Source organism: Bos indicus x Bos taurus, chromosome 13 (assembly GCF_003369695.1).
Source record: "Bos indicus x Bos taurus breed Angus x Brahman F1 hybrid chromosome 13, Bos_hybrid_MaternalHap_v2.0, whole genome shotgun sequence".
Taxonomy (NCBI): domain Eukaryota; kingdom Metazoa; phylum Chordata; class Mammalia; order Artiodactyla; family Bovidae; genus Bos; species Bos indicus x Bos taurus.
In genome coordinates this window covers 27,756,621-27,780,200 of record NC_040088.1, presented here as the reverse complement: position 1 = coordinate 27,780,200, position 23,580 = coordinate 27,756,621, and the positions used below count along the sequence as shown (strand labels likewise).

General features: G+C 52.6%; 1 protein-coding gene across 2 annotated transcripts in view; it reads right to left on the bottom strand.

Moving 5' to 3' along the window:
• The window catches only part of CDH4 (cadherin 4), a 478,624-nt gene extending 469,537 nt beyond the window's left edge, over positions 1 to 9,087 (bottom strand). Inside the window, exons 1-2 of one of the 2 annotated variants that reach the window (XM_027559062.1) lie at positions 8,857 to 9,087; positions 6,500 to 6,611 (exon numbers count right to left, since the gene is read on the bottom strand). In XM_027559062.1, coding sequence (XP_027414863.1) covers positions 6,500 to 6,611; positions 8,857 to 8,913 — 169 coding nt within the window. In that variant the 5' untranslated portion in view covers positions 8,914 to 9,087. The remainder of the gene's footprint in view (positions 1 to 6,499; positions 6,612 to 8,856) is intronic. The other variant, XM_027559061.1, reaches the window with a different exon arrangement.
• Between the last annotated feature and the right edge of the window lie 14,493 nt (positions 9,088 to 23,580).

The window sequence follows — 23,580 nt, the reverse complement described above, 5'->3', positions numbered from 1 at the left end:
CCGACTGACAATGCAGCTCAGGGACTGTTTGCCACATGCCTGGAATCAAAAGCTCCTGCTGGCATTGCAGAACCCTGGCTCTTTCAATCCCAGGGCGAGCTGTGCGAGCCCACAGTGCCCACTGAGTTTGGACCCACTTCGGATGGACCCTCACACATCAGCAGCCACAATCAAGCACTTCTGGGTGTACCAGGCCTCTGTTCCAAACATCCAAGATGAGAAACAATTAGCACGTCTGAATGCTTGATAATTGCTGATTTTACGATGGTGCCCGGAACATCTGGGGTGTTCTCTTGTCTGCCTGTAACTCAAATGGGTTGCTCCAGAAACCAACCCATTCACAACAGAGGGAGAGGTAAATGAGCTGAGAGTGGGTGTGGGCCTGGACAAAGAGGGAAGATAGACAAGTTGCATGCCATTGCGGCAATCTCCCAACCTCCGATTTTGGATTTCTGATCCATACAATGGGAATAACTCCACCTCCCTGACAGGCTTTTGTGAGAATTCCACAAGACATTTGCAGCGTCACCCAGTCACAGATCCAGCTGGGACTCAGGATTATAATTACATAAAGGTTCACATTCCCTCATCTTAAAACTCCATTAAAATACATATTTCTGAAATGCAAAACTCTTAATCTTTAAACTGCAGTGTGGCTGAGGCACTCATCCTCATGTCTGACTGGTGTGGGCATCCCTGCAATGAAGATTTTTATTTAATGGGAGGTGACAGGAGAAGGGCAGGGGTGAGAGGCTGGGGTGAGAGGGGCAGGGACAAGAGGGGCGGATGCTCTTGATCTATGGCCTTCTGGATCTAGAGTGGAAGGCCAGGCACGGACACCTCCCTCCAGGCTGCAGGGGGAGCAATGGAAGCAGAGCTAGGCCTGCATGCGGTGTGGCAGTCAAGGGCAGGGGGCCACAGACCTTGGCCTCCTTCTGGATTTAAACACGGCTATCAGGGCCCTCCATCTGCACGAGCTCTGGCCTGTGGGCAGTGCATAAAGCAGACTTTCCATGCTTTATCACTATGTTGGTCTGCCCTCTTATCTGACAGAAGCCACTTTCTAAACTTCCTTTTCTAAATCCCTTAACTCTGTGACCAGGCAGAATCACAGCAGGGAAAGGCTGCTAAGAAACCCTAAAAACTGGGCCCTTGAAAAGGTAAGGCTGGCCCCAAAGACAGCCTGAACATCTCCACCACAGGCTCCAGAAGTTGTTCTCAGGGGCCCCAGAGGCATCGCTGACAGAAGGCAGTGAGGGCTGGGTGCTCACAGAAGCCTCCTCTGGCTTCAAGAGCAAGGAATGTCCTGGCCACAAGCCAGGGGAAGCCAGCCACTGGGGTTCAGTCCTGTTTGACCTCCACTCTCTCCACATCTTTGTTAATACCAAGATTCCCAGGGCATAATCTCCTGGCTTCCTGAAAGATGGTGGCTAAGAGAGTCAGGAGAGAGTTCACATTCTGTGATGGGTGGATCAGATAGACAGCCCTAGGTTAATATATATAATGATTCAGTCATATCCTGGCCAAAGAGAGAGTTTGAAGTTGTGATTCTTGACGTCACCTGTTAAATATTTACTGAGTTCCCAGACATGCTCTCTGCAATCCACTGTGCTGGGTCTGGATACTAACTTAGAAAGGAACGAAGGGCCACTAGAGCAGGAGTAAGGACAAGGCCCAGGGAACACAGAATGAGCAGAGGCTCAAGGCAGAGTATGAAACAAGCTATGAGCTTCCAGAGTGAAAGACAGGCCCTTGCTAGCATGCATAGCTCTTTTGTTCTCCCTGAAGCAGGGAATGCATTTGGCTGCATGCCACAAGACTCGACTGTGGCATCTCACTCATTTTTCTCATCTCTCAGGGCACAATGAGTCCAGAGGTCTGCAACTGTTCAAGGATGCCACCTGAGATCTGGCTCCTACTCCACCATCCTCATAGTCACAAGATGTCTGCTCTGCCCTAGACATTATGTCCATATTCCAGGTGGGAGAAAAAGCTAAGGGCAAAAGGCAGAAGGTATGGCCAGTGAGGTCTGTTCCTCTTCATCAAGAAAAAAACCAGCTTTCTCACATATCTCATCTAACAGAATAATATAGGTAGATTCTGCTGACCAGAGAAAAGCCATATTGCCACTTTGGTTTAAGAGTTTACTGGAGGTGTGAGTATTTTAAACGGGTCTCAGTGTGGGCCAAATGAATGAGAAGAGGTTTTGTTAGTGAGGAAGAGGGAGAGAATGGGTATCGGACAGGCAACTCGCAGTGTCCAGTGATGCTCAGCACACGCATTTGTGCCGTTTATTTAAACATTCAGAGCACCTCCTGCTTGATCTGATTTGATGGAGGGGACTCAGAAACATTGCAGTGTCAGCGTTTTCTGGCTCATTCATGACTTCATTCGACAATGCTGGTTGCATACCCACCGCCCCACAATGCAGGCATGGCACTGGGTGATGGGCACCCAGTCAGACTTGCTCAGCATCTGGTCCACACATCCTGTGATGCCTTCCATCCTGCAAGAGTTACCCGTCTTCACAGAGGAGGATACAGAGGCTATTTTCAACATACTTGTGAAGATAAGATAGCGGTACATCTGGCCACATTAGTTACATCATGGCGAGTTCTTACATACCCATTCCAGACTCCCGCATGCATCTGGTCCCTTCTCCGCCATCCCTCCCTTGGTGTGCCTTGGTACTCAAATGACTCAATCATTTGACAATGCATTACTTGTCATTCTGCTTCAGGGAAGGTGTAGGGAGGCCAGAGAAACCTCATGCAGCAGACACTGACACTTGCCTCCTCGGCACACATTTCTCCTTTCTTTCTTCCTAAGACTCCCAATTATGCTCCACGTAGCAACTGACTCATCTACCAAGTGATGGGCATAATAGGTCTAAGTCAGACCACACAGTTCTCTGCTTCCCAGCCTCCCTACCTCTATCCACGGGGAGTGGCCTATGACCTAGCTGTCCCCAGTGTGAACTTCTGCAAGGGTTCTGAGAAAGTGTGTACTTTCTTTATACAGGGAAGAGATGCAGATGGTGCTACTGCTCCTTCCTTTTTCTTGCTTGCTACAAACTCAAATGCAATGCCTGGAGCCACAGCAGCCAGTTTGCAATGATGAGGCAACACACTGACAAACTATTACTAAGATGGTAGGATGATAAGAATAAACATTAGGCATGAGATTGGTACTATTGATCTGATCATCCCTTGACTACCTATCTCTTCATGGTTATATGAGAAAAATTAACCTCCATTCAAGATTCTGTTAATTGGGTTTTATCCTAATGTTGACTGAGAACATTCTAAATGTTAAACCAGAGTGACAGGATTGCTGCCCTCATGAGCCTTACAGTTTAAGTAAGAGAGAAAATATAAATTCAGATAATATACATTCTCTAATAAGGAAGCAGAGTATGGTTAAAGGCACAAGATGGTCATGAACTAACCTGGATATGGGAGAGGGAAGGCTTTTCTGAGGTAATTGCATTAAATGAAGCCACCAGAAACAAAGCTCTTCGTTCTGTATTATCTGAATTCATGGGATAATTTTCAGATCCCCCTCCTCTGACCCAGCAGACAGCATTTTCACTCACACGTGGCCTTCTTCTCCAGGAGCAAAGAGAGATATGATCCACATGTGCTGGGTTCCCACTAAGCCACCCCTTGCTCTCCCATCCTTGGGGGATTTTGCTTTGAAGGGGGTCTGGGTTTTTGCAGAACTCTGCCCGCCACGAGAGAGCGACGCAGGTCAGTGCATCAGCTGCAGCCTCGAGCCCAGCTGACCATTCATTATTAACAAGGCTGAGGAAAATGACACCGGCTTAGCTCCTACCCCATGCTAAACTATGGCATGGAGAACACTTCCTTGAAGCCAAAGGAAAAGGGCTTAACGATCCTATTTTAGATACGACCATGCACCTGTGATCATGGCCATCAGTGAACAATCCTGGAGACGAATCTACAGAGTAAGAGTGTTTGCAGTGACCCCTGAGTGCTCTCCAGAGAAGGCACGGACTAGAACCATGAGGTGGAGTGGATCCAGGAATTACACAGCAGCTAAACAGATGCCCCATGTGCCCCATGGAGCACTCAGCCCGCCATTCAAGAGGTTCTCAATTCCATAGTATTTGCTACCCTATTGGGGAAAACTATTTTAAGCCTAATTAGCATGAAATTTTTCAAATGCAAATACTTTTCATTTAGATATAAAACAAAATGCCACGACATTTCTTCCATCCATTTATCATAAACAAGTTAATTACTGTGTAACAAATCTCTCCTTCTGGAATGTGGATGTTCAGGGCTGCTGGTGAGCTGACTGGGGCAGAGAAGGAGCCTCGAGGCAGTTGTTAACAGCTTACGGTGCATTTAGAATAAAATGGTGACTCCGTGAAGCTTCGCTTGTCAAATTAAGGTTAAACTCTCTCCATTGGAATAACTCAATTATAAGTAGTCATTATCTGTTTAGCATGATTTCTACCAGGATAACAGAAATACTGTGCCACTTATTTTCGACACATGCATCTTCACTGTGGTCTCATCATTTGCAAAGTTTTCGATGTAAATAAATTTTTATCTGCCCTAGCTCGAGTGTATGCAGTGATAGCTTTTGCCTCCACGTGTGTAAAATTATTTCTAAGATATAAAACCTCTCTGTCCCTGAGCACAGACAGGAGGTGGCACTCGCAGGTAAAGGAGATGCTCTGTGATTTTCCCCCAACTGGGGTTGGGTTGGGACACTCATCTCAGGGGTAAATGCTTGGACTATGAGTTGTGTATCCACGAAGCCCATGAGCTGGTCCAAGTTCACCTACCACAATGGACTCCTGGGGCATATGGGGCAGGCCAGCATCCAGCCAGCAACCAAGGCTTCCCTACCACAGGGGCCAAGAGCAGAGGGTCAAGTCAGCCTGGACCTGCGCAGTCCACCAGGAGAGAGGGATGATGCTAGCTGGAAATTTCTCATTTTATTATGAAAAGCATGAGAATGTGTCATTCTCTTCCATGGCAGGTGGTAGCACCTGCTGTTACAGAGACAGAGGCAATTTTTCTTACATTCCTGAGTAAAACTGATACTGCAGGATCTTATCAAGGTTAGCTCCGTATGGGGGAGGTGGCAAGTATGCCAGCCTCTGGACACTCAAACAGCTGGACCACAGTGAACTGCTCCTGTTTTGCCTGCAGTACAATGCACATGTGGGAGAATCTTCTGGGCCTTCTCCGTGCATACATAGGGATTCTCATAAACCCACAGATCCTGAAAGGCGGTCCACACTTTCTAAAATGACATGTACCGTGCAATTAACAGAGCATCTCTTGAAAACTCTTCCCATAGACGCCCACTCCTGCAGCATACCCATCCTGCTTTTAGGCCCACAGCCAAGAGGCTGGGGTTTTTTTGTTTTGTTTTGTTTTTTGTTGTTTGATAATCAATGAAAGAAGGAATAGTATCACATCCCCTATTTTGACAGTCAACTCAGATGACAACAAATAAGTTAGCAAAGTTGGACTGAGTGCAAAATAAGATCCTGATTCATATAACCAGGCACACCCTGTAAGTCAACAAGCTGTCCACACAGAGAGGATCTGAAGAATTCCCCCACTCTGTGAGAGTCCCTCCCAACAAAGGATCTGCTGGGGGTGGGCAGAAACTCTGAATTCCCTGAAACGGAAAACTGGGGACAAAGTCAGCAGCCTGAGTGTGGTTTAGTCATGGGTACTGAACTCAGCTTTGATGCTTCTGCTAAAGTTCGTTCCCTCCGTCACTTTGAAACTGGCTGAAATCTGCTTCTGGAAAACTGATGCAGGGAGGGGAGGCACAGGGTCGAGGTATTCGCCGTGCCACTTTAAAACCTCAAGGAAGAAAGAATTGATTAATTTCCCCTCCCACGTGAATAAAAAGTTTAGTTTGTCTTGAGAGGGAAGCATATCTATGCAGGAGGATCTATCGTCACTGGAGTTCAGAAGCTGCCCCTGAGTTCCCCGTCACAAGCGTGGGTGTCGAGCTGCAGGGACAATGGAGCCAATGGCAGCTCCCTCCTGCATATGTGTTTCCGTGTTGTCAGTGGGACAGTAATGAGAACGCATGCCATGTCTGTGAACAGAACGTCTGTGGGCTTATTTACCGCATCCCCAACAACATCGTCTGCTTTATCATGCATTGCAAAGCAGGGATAATTTAAGAATCCAGAATTTCATACACAAAAATACTTGGTAAGAAAGTCTCTCTCTGCACATTATTTGGGTGACACTAGATCCGAATTCCAATTTGTTGCCCAGGAAATGATTCACCTCACTCAAAAATGACAGGGACTCTGAATCATTCACCTGTGATGCAAAAGGCCATTTAGGTCGACTGATCTGCACATCCACTGACCTCTCCACCTTCGCTTCGCATACAGCCTGGCTCAAAGCCAGTCCTGCCTCTTGTTCTGCAGGTGGCAATGTCTCCCTAGTCCAGAGTGCAGTATGCGAATTCATTCCCACATCCACCTTACCTTTGAGGACCTTCTCTCCTTCCAGAATATTCTGGGAGATTAATGCTGTGTAATCTTCTTCAGAGAATCCAGCCTTGCAGGTCTCCCTGGCTGTAAGATCCCCATTGTGGGCCTGAGAATGGAAATAAGTGAGGTTAAAAAAAACACAGGTTCATAGAAACTGCATCCAACCCAAGTTTAGTAGGGCCTGCTGTGTTCAAGGGCTCCATTATGCCAAACCTTGGTCCACCAGAGTCTCCACTCAGACATAACCCAGGGTCTGTCCCTCTGGTCACCATGTTAGCCAGCGACAGGGGCATGCAACAGGGAGGCCAGGCTGGCGGATGGCAGGGCGGAGGGCCTGATGGAGCCTCACCAGCACGTGGCAGAAGGGAAGGTCTAAGGACTGTCCATCATAGGCAGGCAAGAGAGCCAGGAGTTAGCCAATGAAGACACGGAGGAGGGGAGGCCAAGGGAGCAGGCCTTTGCCAGGGCCATGTCCCCTCCCACCCAGTACTCAGGCTTTGGGTGAGGTGGAGCAGACTGTCTATTCCCTGTGGTGCCGCAGAGGAGGGAGAGGGGCAGGGGTGAAAGCAGATTCTCAGAGACTCAGCTCTGAGTTTGGCTCTCAGAGAGGCTGTAGGGAGGTGGGCAAGGTTTCTACCATCCAGTCCTCTCCCCCCACTTCTTGGAGGCTTGGCCACTCTTGGAGCCCCCATCTCCAGCCTAACCAGGCTAGAGATTTCCCGTAATTGACCGAAAAAAGGTGGGTGTACTCTTGTCCTGTCCCCCAACCCCAGCACTCTGGGGTATCCTGCCCAGTGGGAGGTCTAGAACCCTGGGGGCCCGGAAGGCAGGGTGGGAGACGGGCCCCTCCCAGGCTGCGGGGAGTGGCAGCGAGGTCAGGCGTAGGGATGGGGAACGGAGAAAGAGACTGCGTGCGCAACGGAGAAGCCAGCCCTGCGACAGAAGGAGCGCCACAGCGCCGGCTCCCTGGAGTGCGAGGAGCAGGGGCGCAGCCCGCACCCACCCCACAGTCGCGCCTTCGCTGGGCCGCCAAGCGGAACGCGCCTCCCCGCCGCCCGCCTCCACCAGCTCGGCGAGCAGCCGCCCGCCAGTCCTTGGCTCCGGAGGCCGCCCCGACCCGGAGCTCCAGGCACCCTGACGCGGGCCTGGACCCGGCGCCCCAACGGAAAATCACGGAGAGGAGGAAGAGCAGGGTGCGGGGTCACTCCTCGCGTAAACCTCCAAACTGCGGCCCCGTGCCTGGCAAGGGAGCTCCAAACAGGACCGGGAGCTATTTGGAAAAAGCGGGGAGCGGGGACGGGGGGAAGCTAACTCGCCCAGGAAAGTTTCCACCCGTCCGAGCGAGCGAGCGTGGGTCGAATGCACCCGAGCGCCCCGAACCTCAGAGCGGGCCTCCGGCCTCGGGCACTTGTTTATTTCCGAGGTTACAACAGCGCGGCCCGGGAGGAGCAGCGAGGCCGATCGGCCACGAGAGGGGGTTTCTGCAACTCTCGCGGCCCCGTTGCCTTCCCCGAGAGGCGCCCCTCTCGGCCCTGCACCCAGAGGACGCGGAGCTGGGCTGGGGACAGAGATCGCGGGCTCCGCAGGAGGAAGGCGGGCGCGGGGACCGCGCTCCGGGTACACCTCACCCTGCTCCTGACTGGCCCCTGGCTCCTCGACCCCGCTCCGAGCGGCGAGGGCCCCGCCGGACACTGGCTGCGGCAGGCGCGGCCGGGAGTCCGGGGCGAGGGTGCCCAGCGGTCCACATCCGTTGCCCATCCGCATCGATGGACCTGCCAGCGGTCAGAGGACGAGGATGGGGGCGGCGCCGCGTCTCGAGCACCCAGTCCCCAGCAGGGGCGGCCAGACCGGGTGTCCTCAGCACCCTGATGTCCGGCCGGCTGCAGCTAGCCCCCCTCGTCCGCAGCCCCGGCCCGGGCTGGGCTGGCCAACTCCGGAGGAGCGCGGCGAGCCGGCGATGGAGGGCGCGCCGGCTCCGCCAGCGGGCAGCCTGCCCCGGCGCCGGCGAGCCGAGCTCCGGGGCAGCGGCCGCGGACCTGGGGTGACGGAGGGATGCCCGGCGGGTCCCGATTCGGGTAGAGCTCTCTGCGTCCACCGCTCACCCATACTCCCACATCGCTCCGCACCGCCGGTCCCCGCTGCACCGGCGGCTCCGCGCTCCTGCCTACCGCAGGCGGCTTCGCGGAGCGCGGGAGCCGGCTGGATGCAGCGGTGCGCGCGGCAGGGGCGCCCGGTGCGGGCCAGGGAAGCCCGGGAGAGCCCCGCCGGTCGAGGGCGAGCCCCGCCGGCTCCGGGAGTGGCCCCGCGCTGCCTGAGCTTCCGGGCGGCCGGGACGGGAGGCGGCAACTTACCCGGAGCGCGCCGGAGAGCGAAAGCAGCACGAGGAGCACGCCCGAGCCCGCGGTCATCTTCCCCGCCGCGCCGCGCCCCGGCGCCCGCCCGATGCCCGGCGCCCGGAGCCGGCTCCCCGCAGCCGGCCGGATCACGCTGCTCTGATCAACGCCGCTGCCGCTCGAGCGGGCCCGGCGCCTCCGGCCAGGCTGCGCCACCGCGACCGCCGCCCGGCTCCGGGAGCGAGGCCAAGTCCGGCGGGCGGCGCGCTCCCTCGGGCCGGTGCGTCCGCCGGCCTCGCAGCCGCCCGCGCCTCTGTTCCGCGCGCTCGGAACTGCAGGTGAAGCCGCGCGGCAGCCCCGCCGAGGCCCCGCCCCGCCGCCCGGCCCCTGCGCTCGTTCGCTCGGCCTGACGCGGGCCTTAAAGGCGCCGCGCCCCCAGCGCCTCACCCGCGCCCCTCACGTGCCCGCCCCAGCCACCTGCCCCAAGGTACCACCTAGCTCGGACAGTGCATCTGGAGCCCCGGTTAGCGCATTAGGAGCCCCGGTTAGCCGAAGGGGCCGAGGACATAAAGTCTACAGGGAAAAAGGTGGGGGCGGGGGAGGCTGGTGAGGTCTGAACAAGGCAGGATCGTTCCAGCTCCAAAACCATGGGAAAGCTTTCTGGATCTGCACGGGGACCCTCTGCTGCCTTCATCCAGCTTGAGGCCTGAGCCCACAGGGGGCTGGGAACGCCCATCAGTCTTGTACTTTTCGGGTGTCTTCCCGCTAACCCAGACCGACCTCCTGGCCTCGCAAAGTCTTTGGCCTCTCAGGAGTTAGCCTTGAGACCCAAGTGGATTTGAAAAGCACAGAGGGAGGGGCTCCAGGCTGCATAGACCCCCAGGGTGAGGAAAAGCTCCAGGTCCGGGCCCTGGCTGTGATCAGGACCAAGGAAGGGGCCTGTGCGTGCATCAAAATCCCTGGTTAGGCCTGAGAAGCCAAAAAAGACATCGGAGGACTTGAGAAGGTAAGGCGGAAATTCCCTCACAGAAGAGCTGTCAGGACGGTCAGCCGGACTGGTTTGGGTGATTTCTGAATTGAGGGGACCTTTCTTTAAGGGCTCATCAAGTGAACAACAGGTACAGCTTGAAAAGTGAGTAAATGTTTCTGCACATTCCCTTTCGGTTTGGAGATTGTTTGCTCAGATATTGCAAATGTTCTTTGTCTTGGTTTGGAGGGCTCTGTGTCCAGAATACATTAGTTCTGGTTTAAGAAATACACTGCCAAGGAGGGGAAGGAAGATGGAGTGAACTGTTGGAGCTTCCTTGGTGGCTCAGTGGGTAAAGAATCTGCTTGCAATGCGGGAGACCTGGGTTTGATCCCTGGGTTGGGAAGATCCCCTGGAGGAGGGCATGGCCACCCACTCCAGTCATCTTTCCTGGAGAATCCTCATGGACAGAGAAGCCTGGTGGGCTGCAATTCATGGGGTCGTAGAGTTGGACACGACTGAACGACTAAGCAGAGCACACAGTTGAGCTCCAAGGTCAGAGCCGACTTGGACAGGAGAGCGGTCGCACAGCTCTCCCCCTTTCCTGGACCCTGGCACCTGGGCTGGGCAGCCTGCTAGTTAGCTTGCTGCTTTAAAGGAAGTCAGATTCTAGAAAACTTGAGAGGGGCAGGCAAGTTCTGTATCTGAGAGCACAGGTCAACTTGTGGCTGCTTACCCAGGACCTGTGTGGCAGTTAAAGGGGACACCACATCAGTACTGGCCTGCCACACCTGGCCTGAGCCGACTGTCCCCAGACTGTCCTCTTGGGACAGGACCCGGGTACCTCTGGATGTGCCGAGTGTGCCCAACTCATCTTTATGCTCAGACTCGGCACAAGTCCTTTGTTGCCAGTGAGGTTTCGTGGACAGATCCACCCTCAGCCCTGTGCTCACACCTCTCAAACACCCCTCCGACCCCCCCCTTACTCAGGGTGCTTCATCACTACAGGTGGTTCACAGGGGCCAGCTGTGGCCCTTGCTATTGTTCTGAAATGTCTGTCCCTAGGACCCGCCTTTGTCTTCAGAAGGTCCGAGTGTGATGGAGATGGTTCTCAGAAAAGGGGTCCAGAACCCAGCACTTGCTCTGCTGTGCTTCCCAAAACTGCTCAGTGCCAACACGAGTGCCAACTTGAATTAAAAAAGAAAGTGATGTTGGCAGGGGTTGGGGGGGTCCTGAGGCCCAAACACCAGAGGAAACACCTCCCCATCTCCTACTGCTGAGTGTTTCAGTCTTGAGTCTGCTGAAGGGTGTGATGACTTGCAGACCCAGCAGGTCCTTCCTGCCTCTAACCAGCCTTGGGGGAGGCACACATCAGGGAGCTCTGTGTGGATTAACTCACAGAGCCATCCTGACTCCAGTGTGGGGTCTGCTGTCATCCTGCTGGTTGTTCCCCCAGGCAGGGGGAGGTGGGATGAGGCCAGAGAGAGGCAGCAGGATCCAGTGTTCTCATCCCAGCCTTGCCTACCTGGCCTGGGTAGCATTTTTCCCCCAAACTCATTTGCTGGAGGAGCCCTGGTACACAACATATGATGTCTTATGGGAACTCACATGTTCAGGAATATGGTTTCAGAAACACTGCAGTAGCTGAAGCAGGTCCAGCAGAGAGCATTGGTTTATCAGACTTGCTGTGAGCGAAGCAAAGAGGATCCACTGAGAGGGAGGAAAAGATGGTCTGAAGCACAGGCCAGTGAATTCCAGGTGACAATCCTCAAACCAGCAGCACCGACTCCCTATGGGGGCCTGTGGGAATTACAGACCCTCGAGCCACACCCCAGACCATCGAGCGGGAGTCTGCAGGGGAACCAAAGCTCCCTTCACCCCTCCTGTCTTCGGATGATCTGGTTCAGCATCCTAGCAAGGCTCATGAAAAATGCTGATTCCTAGGCTCCACCTAGGGCTTCCCTGGTGGCTCAGTCAGTAAAGAATGTGCCTGCAGTACAGAAGACCTGGGTTTGATCCCATGAGTCAGGAATATACACTAGAGAAGGAAATGGCCAGCCACTCCAGCATTCTTGCCTAGAGAATCCTAGGGACAGAGGAGCCTTGTGGGCTACAGACCACGGGGTGGCAAGAGTTGGACACAACTTAGCAACTAAACCACCAGCAGGCTCCACCTAAGACTAATGACTTGGAGCTTTGGGGAGTGGAGCCTGGGGCCTGGCCTTTTGTTTTGACTGTGCTGGGTCTTTGTTGCTCCACAGGTTTTCTTTAGTTGCGGCGTGCAGGGGCTACACTCTGGTTGTGGTGCCAGGGCTTCTCGCTGCAGTGGCTTCTCACTCATTGCGGAGCACAGGCTCTAGGGCATGCGGGCTTCAGTAGCAGTAGGTGCATGGGCTTAGTTTCTGCCCCATGTGGGATCTTCCCCAACCAGGGATTGAACCCATGTCCCCCGCATTGGCAGCCGGATTCTTAACCACTGGACCATCGGGATGGGGACCCGGCCTTTTAACAGCCTCTTGGATTACTGTTCTTGGGGCCTTGTGTTTAGAAACCCTCATGTATCCCATGCGTCATATGCATCTCCTGGAAGCTCGTATAAATGCTCCATCCTGGACCGCACATGGGACCTACTGAATCTGGGCATCACAGGACAGAGCGGGGCGGTGGGGGGAAGTCAGGGGGGAGGTTGGAGACACAGCCCTCCCTGAGGGGGAACTCCAGCCAGCTCCACTCTGGCCAGCTGGCTGAGCCCACCTGGAGGAGGAGCTATGCCCTCAGGCTGCTGGGTAAAGAACCCTGGAGAAGAGCATGCTTTTGTTTCTAAGAGAGATTATGAGAATTCCCTGGGGATGATAGCTTGTGAGTGATGGTCCCCTGTCGACTGTGGTGGGGCTGTCGATGTTCTCGAAGACTCCTCTCTCCCACTTGTTGAGGATGCTTGGGGAAAGGTCAGCTTCTGAAGCCAACTGAATGCTTGCACGGGAACCGTTTCCCTGCCGTGTCGTCTAATGTTAATTTGTTTTTCCTCCATTTATCCTTATAGACACTTCAGTGTTAGACAAAAAGCTGTTTTGTAAAGAAAGCAGGGAGAAGTTAGCAAAAGGCGGGTCCCCAGAATAAAGCAGGCTCTTTGCGGAAGACTGAAGATGTTTGGGCACTACAGAAACGAGTGCGATCAGCCTGCTCTGCCACCTGCTCGAGGAAATCTCCCCGCATGGAAGCCAGAACAATTGTAAAGGAAAAAGCAAGAAACAGACAGGCCAGCACAAGGAACCTCCACCTTCGAGTCCAGGGAGGTTAACTCTGGAGGCTGCTGACTAGGAAGAAAGAGGAAGGCCCCTGCTATTACTTCTTTTGTTTTCACTGATATCATCTCTCTCCCTTAACACACGTTGATATTCAGGGTGGACCGGGGGGCCCCCATGGGGGCTTTTGAACTTTATCTCCTGTAATCCTCACGAATGGAGGAGGTGGTCTTTCCCACCTGTCACAGATGGGGCAAGCCTGTCCAGGGTCCCAGCTGGGGGTGGGGGTGTGGTGGCCAGGCTGCAGTTCCGCCTCAGGCAGTGGAAAGAAGCCAGTGAGACGATCTGGCGGCTCTCGGGGCAGGAACCCCAGGGGGAAAGGTGCACAGGTCCCTTTGTCCTTTTCCAGCCTCACCCCCTCTTCTTCCTTTTCCAGCCTTGGGCTCAGTCATGCCAACCCCTACCCCACCGACCGCCTGCCCCCTCCTCCTCAGCAACCTGATCTCTGGCCCCACCAGGAGCTCAGGCATCCTTCCAAGCTCCTGGGCTTGTGTCCCCACCATGCCTTCTGTCTGGACCCCATCAGCCTTTGTGTGGGAGGTGATCCCTCTCTCTATCTCAGTCAGCCTTTCTTCAGGGGTGAGGGGCTGGCTTTGGCTTCCCTCTGATTTTGCACACACCTCATGCTGTCTCACTGTCATGAAGCTGTTTTCTGTGTGCATCCCCGCTCACAGGGCACGCTGAGAGCCTGAGGGCAGGGGCCCAATGTAGTTACTCCTCCCCATGTCACCCAGGGTCCTGTCCCCAGGGCTTGGATGAATGAAGCAGTGATGACAATTGGCTTGAATCAGTAGCTCTCCTGAGCCCCTGGGTGCCTTCCTACATGCCCCCATTAGACAGAGGGGAAAACTGAGGCCTGGAGCAAGCAGAGGACTTGAACCACCTCCCACTTAGCCAGGACCTTTCGCACCTGATTCTGTTTATCTCATGTCTGCAGTGGGGTGGGGGCACCTCTACCTGTCCCTTGGCTCTCCCCAGCCCTGGACCAGCTTCAGGAAATTTCTGAAAAAGTGAACGCTCAACAGATGATGGAAAATCTGGGAGGGATGGAGCATCTCCTGGGCAACCTCGGAGGAGAGAGGAGGCTCCCATGATGCTGAGCCCGAACCCTCACATTACCCACTCCTGGTAATGCGAACGTGGGTAATTTCTTTCATCTCATAAACTCCAGGCAGAAGAAGGAGAATTGGGGCCAGAGGAGGTGGTCCAGCAGGAAGATTCAGGCAGCAAGGAATCTGGAGGTTGGGTGGGGGAGGGGCTGCAGGGAGGATGATAGAAACAAATGTCCGAGGAGAGGAAACCAATTAAATGGTAAAATAGATAATATGAGATTCAAGGGGAAGGAGAAAACGGGGGAGATGTTGGAAATATGAGGAGACTGAGAGTGGCAATAAAACAAAAGAGACCAAGAAAATGGAAAGGAAATGGGAAATGGCTTTACAAGTTAAAACATCTGCCTGGAATTATGAGCCTCTCTGAACTGGAGGGTGTCCTGTTGGCTTCAGGCTGTCTGGGCTCTCGGGGGGACTGGCTTCCGCCTACAGTCACTGGTCAGATCCTTTCAAGCTATATTTAACCTGGTTTTATTATTGAACTTTGAGGGGTTACCACTGATCACTTTCTCTGGAATACCAGCAAGTCTGTCAAAAGGTGCCTGTATTTCTTGTGGGGATGGTGACAGTCCTGGTCAACTCTGCGTGGTTGCTGGGAGACGTCCCTTGGAGGCGCCCCCCTCGCCTCCCCCCCAACCCCCGCCGCTGCAGATACCCTGCTGAGTGTGGGGGACCAGGGACACTGTCCTGTCCTCAGGGAACCAGCCCTCCACTCGCCTTTCCTTCTGGGTCTGTGTTGGAAGCTCTGATGGAGAGGAGGCTGCAGAGGCAGATGGATGAACCACCTGCCCCCCAAAAACATGACCTCCATTAGAGACGTACTTCTTTGGTATAAAGCCAGATTCTCACACTTTAGGTAAGCCATCGAACCTCCCGACAAGAGTTTTAAAATATGGGTTGTGGGTGGACCCCAGCCAGCCCCAGAAATTCCCTTTTAGTGAATATTAGGTACTCTACTTGCCACTTCCCCAGCTAGGTAAGGCATGAGACCACTTCTGAATGTTTCCATCTTGAATGATTTACTGTGACTTCATTTGGTTCCCATGAGTCGGCCAAACGACTGCCTGATTTGAGGGAGGGAAATGTGGCCAGGGGCCAGAGGTGGCAGGGAGGTCACCTGTTCAGGTGGGGTGTGGCAGGGGATTCTCGGAATGACCCGGAGGGTCTCGGGGCTGCTGGGCTCTGTGTGTGCAATGGGAAGAGCCCTGAAAAGAAAGACAGGGCAGGATAGTACAGGCATGGTCACTGGTCTACTCAGCAGGCAACTCAGCTCTAGAGCTAAACTCTGTAGATCCATAGGAACAAGGCTCCTAGGACTGGTCACCGGCTGTTTACAGGAGAGGCAGGTGCTGGGTGGATTGGTGGAGGTTGCACTGGAATCAGACAGGATGTAATCTTTCCAACTGGCTTCTTTCACTTGGCGACATGCATTCATGTTCACGTTTCCTCATGTCTTTTTATCACCAAATTAGGGCTTCCCAGGTGGCTCAGTGGTAAAGAATCTGCCTGCCAATGTGGAGACGTGAGTTTGACCCCTGAGTTGGGAAGATCCTCTGGAGGAAGAAATGGCAACCCATTCCAGTATTCTTGTCTGGAAAATCCCATGGACAGAGGAGCTTGGTGGGCTACAGTCCGTGGGGTCACACAAGAGTCAGATGCCACTGAGTGACTGAGCATGCAGCACTCTATCGTACGGCTGAGGGACCTTCGCTGACATCACATGGAGCAGAATTCCTGTTTGAATTCCTGACCTGAAAAACTGTCAGGTACAATCTGAGGTGGATGATTTAACACACTGAGCCGTGGGTGACTTGTTACTCAGTAGTGGTTAGCTAACTGTTACACACCTGCTGGGGAGGCAGGGAGACTGCCTCCGATGCTGGCTTACTGAGCTGCTCGTGGTGAGACACACCCACACTTCCATGGCTCGTGATGCATGTGAGCTCGCAGGCTGTGCCACCCTGTGATGCTGTGGGGGAGGGGGAAGGGGACAGCCCGCAGAGGACAGCCAGTCCAAGACAGCCAAGTCAGCCCGGCCTCTCAGCCCCTCAGCCATAATCACAGGACTTGGACCCTGGATGTCCGACTGTGCCCCTAATGAAGTCTGTGTTCCTCACGCAGCTGGAAGGAAGTGGCCGTTCCCAGGAGGCCTCAGCTCGACATGCCAGCCCTTCCATGCCCGCCCTTCACATATGGAAGGCATTATTCTGATCACACTCTTGTTTGCAGGGGAAGCAAAACGGGAGTTGTGCATCTCAGCTCATGTCTTCTCCAACCCCAGAAGGAGACAGGGAGGAGGTGGAAAGACCAAAAAAAAAAAACTGAAACAGCACATTTCAAGAGAATAAATACTGGCTACATGTCCCTCCTTGGGACTCTGTCCTGAGCAGCCAGGGATGAAGCCCCTTGGTTCCTGGGAGACAAGGGTCGGCTGTGGTGAGTGGGGTCTGAAGCAAGCACAGAGGAAACTGGGGACTTTTGTTGCTGGTTGTTGCTCTGTGCATAGACATGTACTCCAGAGAGGAAAATCTGTTGGGGAAAGTGGGGCATAAAAGAGTCTTTATGTAGGAACCAAGCCAGGGATGTGTTTCTATCCTTCTGAAATGCCCTGCTTCCCCAACATCAGAGGCCAGACCCCATGACACTGGCCCCAGCCCCTGAGGAGTGACCTCTGACTGAAGGGGCGACCTCTGGGAGGCTGGCTACCCAATAGTCCAGTTGCACAGTTGAGGAAGGAAACCTTCCACACGTGACTTTGTGGAGGTGGTTTGTCCCAATAGCTGCCTCTATAAGCTATAGTCTAAACTATGGTTTTTTCCAGTAGTCATGTACAGATGTGAGAGTTGGACCATAAAGAGGGCTGAATGCCAAAGAATTGATGCTTTCAAACTGTGGTGCTGGAAAAGACTCTTGAGTCCCTTGGACAGCAAGGAGATCAAACCACTTAATCCTAAAGGAAATCAACCCTGAATTTTCATTGGAAGTACTGATGATGAAGCTGAAGCTCCAATACTTTGGCCACCTGATGCAAAGAGCCAACTTATTGGAAAAGACCCTAACGTTGGGAAAAATTGAGGGCAGGAGGAGAAGTGGGTGACAGAGGATTAGATGGTTGGATGGCATCACCAACTCAATGTACATGGGTTTGAGCAAACTCAGGGAGATAGTGAAGGACAGGGAAGCCTGGTGCACTGCAGTCCATGGGGCTGCAAAGAGTCAGACATGACTTAGGGACTGAACAGCAACAAAAAACCACATTAGCAGAAGTAAGGGTAAAAAAAAAAATCACATGATTATTATCTGTAGATTTGGAGAAAGTGGTTGACAAAATTCAAGATCCTTTTATGATAAAAATTCCCAGGAAACTAGGAATAAAAAGAAACCCTCTCAACATAATAATGGTCATATATAAAAAGCACACAGCTAACATCATACTCAAGGGTGAAAAACTGAAACTTTTCCTTCACAATCAGGAACAAGACAAAGATGCCCACTCTACTTCCATTCAACACAGCGCTACAAGTCCTGGACGGAGCCACTGGGCAAGAAAAAGAAAGAAAAGCCATCCAAGTGGGAGCGGAAGAAGTAAAGTTATCTCTGTACATAACATTATTTTACCTGTAGAAAACTGTGAAGACTTCACACACACACGAACCATGTTAGAATGAATAATTTAGTAAACTTGCAGGGTTAAAAAAGCCCAACATACAGAAATAAGTAGAGACCATCTTTAAATTAACTGCCTGCCCCTTAGTTTCTGTCTCAGGCTCTGCTTTCAGGGAATCCAGCTGAGACTAGAGGACACAAGACCTAGTCCACATGGATGTTCAGTGGGACCTCCTCCTTAGGGGCATCTCTGCATCAGGAGAGATTGGCCCTGTGTCTTCCACAACGAAAACAATAGACTATGCAAAACCATGTTGCTGGCTGCACTGAAACTCATTAAAAGTGTGGCAGAGGCAAACAGAAAGTTTAAGCCACATTTATATAAGTTAAAAGTCCAAATCCAGGTTTACTAACCACTCAGTTGACATTGGGGCTTCCCGTGTGGCTCAGTGGTAAAGAATTCGCCTGCTAATGAAGAAGATGCAGGAGGTGCAGTTTCGATCCCTGGGTCAAGAAGGTGCCCTGGAGTAGAAATGACAATCCACTCCAGCATTCTTGCCTGGGAAATCCCATGGACAGAGGAGCCCGGTGGGCTACAGTCTGTGGGGTGGCAAAGAGTCGAACACGCCATCTGACATTGGGCCTCTTCCATTCTAGGCTCATCTCAATCAAGGAAGTCTTCCATTCATTAGGAGCCAGGGGCCTCCAGCCCAGCTGGCATTTTTCACTGTAATGAGAAACCCAAATATTTTCTGAGCTCCGGCTGATTCTCTGAGGTTAGAACAGAATCAGGACTGGAGCCACCTGTGTCACAAGATTCGAGGCAAACCTGCCACATCTAGGGGCGTGTTTGTGTGGCCTTCTGTGTAATTATGTGTGCTTACTTACATAGATTTTCCTGTTGTGTTCAAAATGCCATGGACTCCAGCTATGTGAAAAAGAGTACATTAATAGTTCAACTTAAGTGCATTCACGCATAGTATTCATACATGCTTCCTCTGTTGGGAGAATGGGGCCAGTGGCAGCCCGCTGGGCTGAGAGTTCAGTCATCTGCCCTTTTCTCCGAATCCAAGGACAGGAGCTGGGCAAGTTGGAAATAAAATCTACAGGCTAGAATGGGCTTCCCCCGTGACTCAAATGGTAAAGAATCTGCCTGCAATGCAGAAAACCCAGATTTGATCCCATACTTTGGAGAAAGAAATGGCAACCCATTCTAATATTCTTGACTAGGGAATCCCATGGACAGAGGAACCTGGCAGGCTACAGTCCATGGGGTTGCAAAGAGTCAGAGGCAATTGAGCAACCAACACTTTCACTTTTTTCAGAGGCTATTGGAGTGTTGGGTTACCTCTAAAGCAAGAGAAAGTGGGTTGGGGATAAGAGAGGTATAGGTGATCACAGTTGCAAAGAAAAGACCATGGAGAAAACCTGGTTCCCCTTTTCATTTTAAAATAATGCATTTCTTCCATATGACTGCCTGAGAGGTTGGATTTACAAACAATAGCGGTTGAAGGAATCCTAAAACTATAAGAATTTTGAATTAGACTCTCATGGTTGCAAGGAAATTTAAGCAATAGCAAAGGGTTGGGGAAATTCTGATGCTTGGTGATTGGGTTCTAAGCTGTATTATCAGAGTTTTGTTTTTTAATCAAAAGAGAGTGAATCCCAAGTCATACTGGCTTATGTTTAAGAAAAATATGTGTTGGCTCAGGTAACCCATAAACCAAGACATAAATGGCTTCAGGCATGGCTGGATCCAGGTGCTGGATAGTCTTTGCTTGACCATTGGGCTTTGTCCCCTTCTGTACTGTACATACAACTTCATTCTGAAAGAGGCTTTCTCCTTCTAGTAGCAAGATGTTTACTGTTTATGTTAGCAGCTCAACGTGTATGCCCTGCCTTTCCCGTAATACAGCAGCAAGAATCCTACAATGAACCACATTGGACGAAGCTGGTGATCTTAGCTCCCTGAACTAGTCACTGTGCCAGGGTGACTCACTGCTCTGATTGGCCAGGTCTGGGTCACGTGGCCACACGGAGGCAGGGGCATCTGAATCCCTCTGATGGGAAGATTACCTCCAGTAAACACTGAGAGTCTGTTATCAGGAGAAGAGGGGTAGATGCTGGAAACGGGAGACCCAGACACTCACAGAACAGTAGCTCTGAGCCCTAGTGCTCAGGCCTGGGCCTAGAGTCCTTCCCTTGCAACCGAAGGCAGCCCTTACCACATAGGTGTGTCCACTGTGAGTGTATATACGAGTATATCTATGGGGTAAATGTCAGGGTACAGGCTCTAGGGGTCAAAAGGTCCATATATTTGTAAAATACCTAGAGGTCCATTTTGCCCTTTTTAGTTGCAGCCCTAAAAGAAAAAAATAAATAAAAGACTTGCTTTAAGCAAGCAGCTTGCATCTCTGGCCAGAACCAGTTTAAGTATTCAGACTGCAGCATCGAGGACCCTCCTTGTGACAATGACTCCAGGCTGCCCTGGGGCAGCGTGGAGGGGTGCACCCCCGCCTCCCCCGAGCTCTGCGACTTCTGCTGCCCCATCCCCTCTGCCCAGGCAGCCCAGCAGCATGCGTGCCCCTCCTACAGGGCAGAGAGCTTTCAGCTTAGATCACTGAGCAACGACCAGCGGAGAGGGCGGCGTGGAGGTGTCTCTTCTAAATCAATAGGAAGATGACGTGTGAGACTTTTCACCTTCACAGGGTGCGGCTCCAACAGAGCGGCGCGAGCAGTAACGCCAAGACTAAATGGAATTTCAGGGGTGACGGAGGTGGGGGCCCGGGGGTGGCATAAATTCACACACATTACAGAAAATATCGCCTGGCTCTAAAGCACTTGGCGCGGGGCCAGGAGACGAGCAGACTGGCTTCGTGTTTACCCAGCATGCTTCAGTAGACTTTCAATCTATTTACAGGTATGCATGACAAACTGCCTTGAATGTGTGAGTTATCGGTTCTGCTATAAATGAAATTAATAATACGAGGTGGAGGAGGTGTAGTAATAGCACATCGCTGAAGCTGGCTAAGCTTGGAGACCAGAGATTAGTTTTCAGGAGACAGAGATTTCTAACAACTGCGATGTATCGCCAGTTGACCCCAACACTCTGGGGCTACCTGGCTAGGAAGAGGAGAGGGTGTCTCTGCAGGTGGTTAGTTTGAGTCAATGCTTCCAGGAGGGGAAGTTATCAGACAAAATTGCATCCCTCTATCCCATCTTCTGGCGAAGGAGACTGACATGAAACCACGAGGCTGCTCCTCATTTACGGATGGAAAAACTTAGTCACGGCATCCATGGGCACAGCTCCCGCCTCTCAGAAGTGACAGTGCGAGGGGCTGGTGATCCTGAGCTGTCACGTGAGAACAGCCACACAGCTGTGCTTCTGGGAGCCCTCAGGGGTCTGATGCTTGTCCACAGCTACATTTGAGCTTTGTGAGATTTGAGGAGCTCTCCAGTCTCATTCAGCATCAAGACCTTGTTACCCTTACAGTGCTAGGGGAGGCTCCTGCCCCGCCACCAGGCAGATGGTCTGCCTGGGTCCTTGAGGGTACACGTTATAAATAACCTTCCCACAGTTCAGGGCATGCATGCATGCTTGGTTGTATCTGTTTTGTGACCCCATGGACTGTAGTCCTTGCCAGGCTCTTCTGTCTGTGGGATTCTCCAGGCTAGATTACTGGAGTGGGTTGTCATGCCCTCCAGGGAATCTTCCTGACCCATGGATCAAACCTGCATCTCCTGTGTTGGCAGGTGGATTCTTTACTAGTGAGGAGGCAGATGATGCTCAGAGATGGACAAGTCTCTCCCTGTGAGCTCGGGGCAGACAGGACACATATCTGGTGATCTTTGCTCACCAAACACTTAAGATTTGCAGAAAATTCTTGCAGCAGGTAGAAATAGGGATTGGCGAAGGTGATGTTTGTTTTCCTGAAATGTGCAAACGCACACGATTCTGTGTTCTCTCGGGCAATTTTTTCCCCATTCATCAAAATATGAGATCTGAATAGTTCACCCCAAACTCATATCCAATCATGTAAAACCTCCCCGAGATTGATGGGGGTGAAAACTGAGTAACGAGTCTGCCAGTCTCTGGGTTTCCCGTGGTTCTGGGCAAACACAAATTAGGACAAACAGAAAGTGGGTGGTAGGGCGTGGCCCAGCCCTAGTAACACTGCCTCTCCCCGCTCTGCTGGCACGCAGGAAGGCCTTCCATTAATTTGTCAGAGGCCAGAACACTTTATAATTATTGAAATAAAGCCGTGGTTTGAAAGTGATGTCAAGTTGCTGGCAGCATAATGATGCTGCGGCAGACATGCTGTCAAACAGCCACGCTGAGGGTATGGGCCCAGCGGGGCCTTTGTTTTGGCATTTACTGGGCGCCCATCTCTGTCAGACCCTTCAGCAGGCAGCATTTAGTTGGGGAAGATGTACTCTTTGTGAGCAGTCAGAGATCCTCAGACAGGATAGAATTGGGCTGCACCCTCAGCTTCCCCTGTCTTTGGAACTCAGTGACCTACTCACTTGATGACAAAGTTGCTGAAGGCCACTCAGAGTGAATTGACCTGGTGTGGGCTGCACTGACCTGAGCTGACCTGGATTTGGCCTGAGTTTGACCATTCACTCCCTCCAAGTCCAGCCTCCCTTGAGACTTCTTTAAAAATGTATGCTTATCTGTTTGGCTGTGCCAGGTCTTAGTTGTGGGATCTAGTCTCCCTGACCAGGGATCGAACTCAGGCCGCCTGCATTAAGGGCACAGAGTCATGGCCATGCAGCACCAGGGAAGCCCCTCCCTTGAGGCTTCTTTGACCGGGTGTTTCTCCTGGGGCTCCACACCTTCTCTGCATGCACCCAGGAGAGCTTTTGGGTTGGGTGTGGGAGACGCCAGGGGCTCCTCCCGGGCAGTTGGGATGAATATGAATCCGAGGGCCATGAGTCCAACACTGAGGGCCGGGACTGGGACCAGGTGAGGCCAGGGAGGTGCCCAGGGTGCAGGTGTGTGGCAGCCCTCACTCCCGGGCTCTGAAAGTGCAGGCAGCCCAGGGGACCTGCATGCTGGGGGGCAAATGCTGGGTGGCCCAGCTTGCTACACCCCAGTTGGAGCCTCCTGGCCCCTGCCTTGGAAGTGATGAGTGATGAGTGTTGGGAAAATCGAAACGTGCACACACACACCCCACCGCTCACTACTGTGAATCTTGTTTCATGCTGCCCTGTGATGCAGTGAGAAAGGAGGCTGTTGGTGAGTCAGGACCTAAGCTCCAACCCCTCATTCACCAGAGACCCTACTCAGTCAGTGACAGCGTCACAATCACTCAGCATCAGAGGGATAACTTCAGTCCAGACCTGGTCCATTCAGCCTGGATGTGGCTCGTCCCCCTGGGGTTGCCATGTAGGACCTCAATGAAAGCATCCTCCCCAAGTCCTGGAGCCTCGCCAGACTGGGCAGCAGGGTGCGCCTGGGGCTCTCAGCCACTAAGTGGCGCTATGTGCAGCTCGACTGGGTCTGGAGGGGCTGCCTGGCCTGGCAGGGGGTTAGAGGTTTGGGCATCATCATCAGACCAGCAGAGATGGTCCCAGTCAGGCCAGACAGGAGGCGGCCGGAGGAAGTTCTCAAAGGAAATGAAGATGCACGTGATGCACAGGGGTGCGGGTTGCAGGGAAACTAACTGAGCAGAGGCAGGAATTTACTTGCAAAAAGCGGCGAAGGGCAAATAAAGTGCAGAGATGGTGAGGCCTCAGTAAGAGGCCTTTG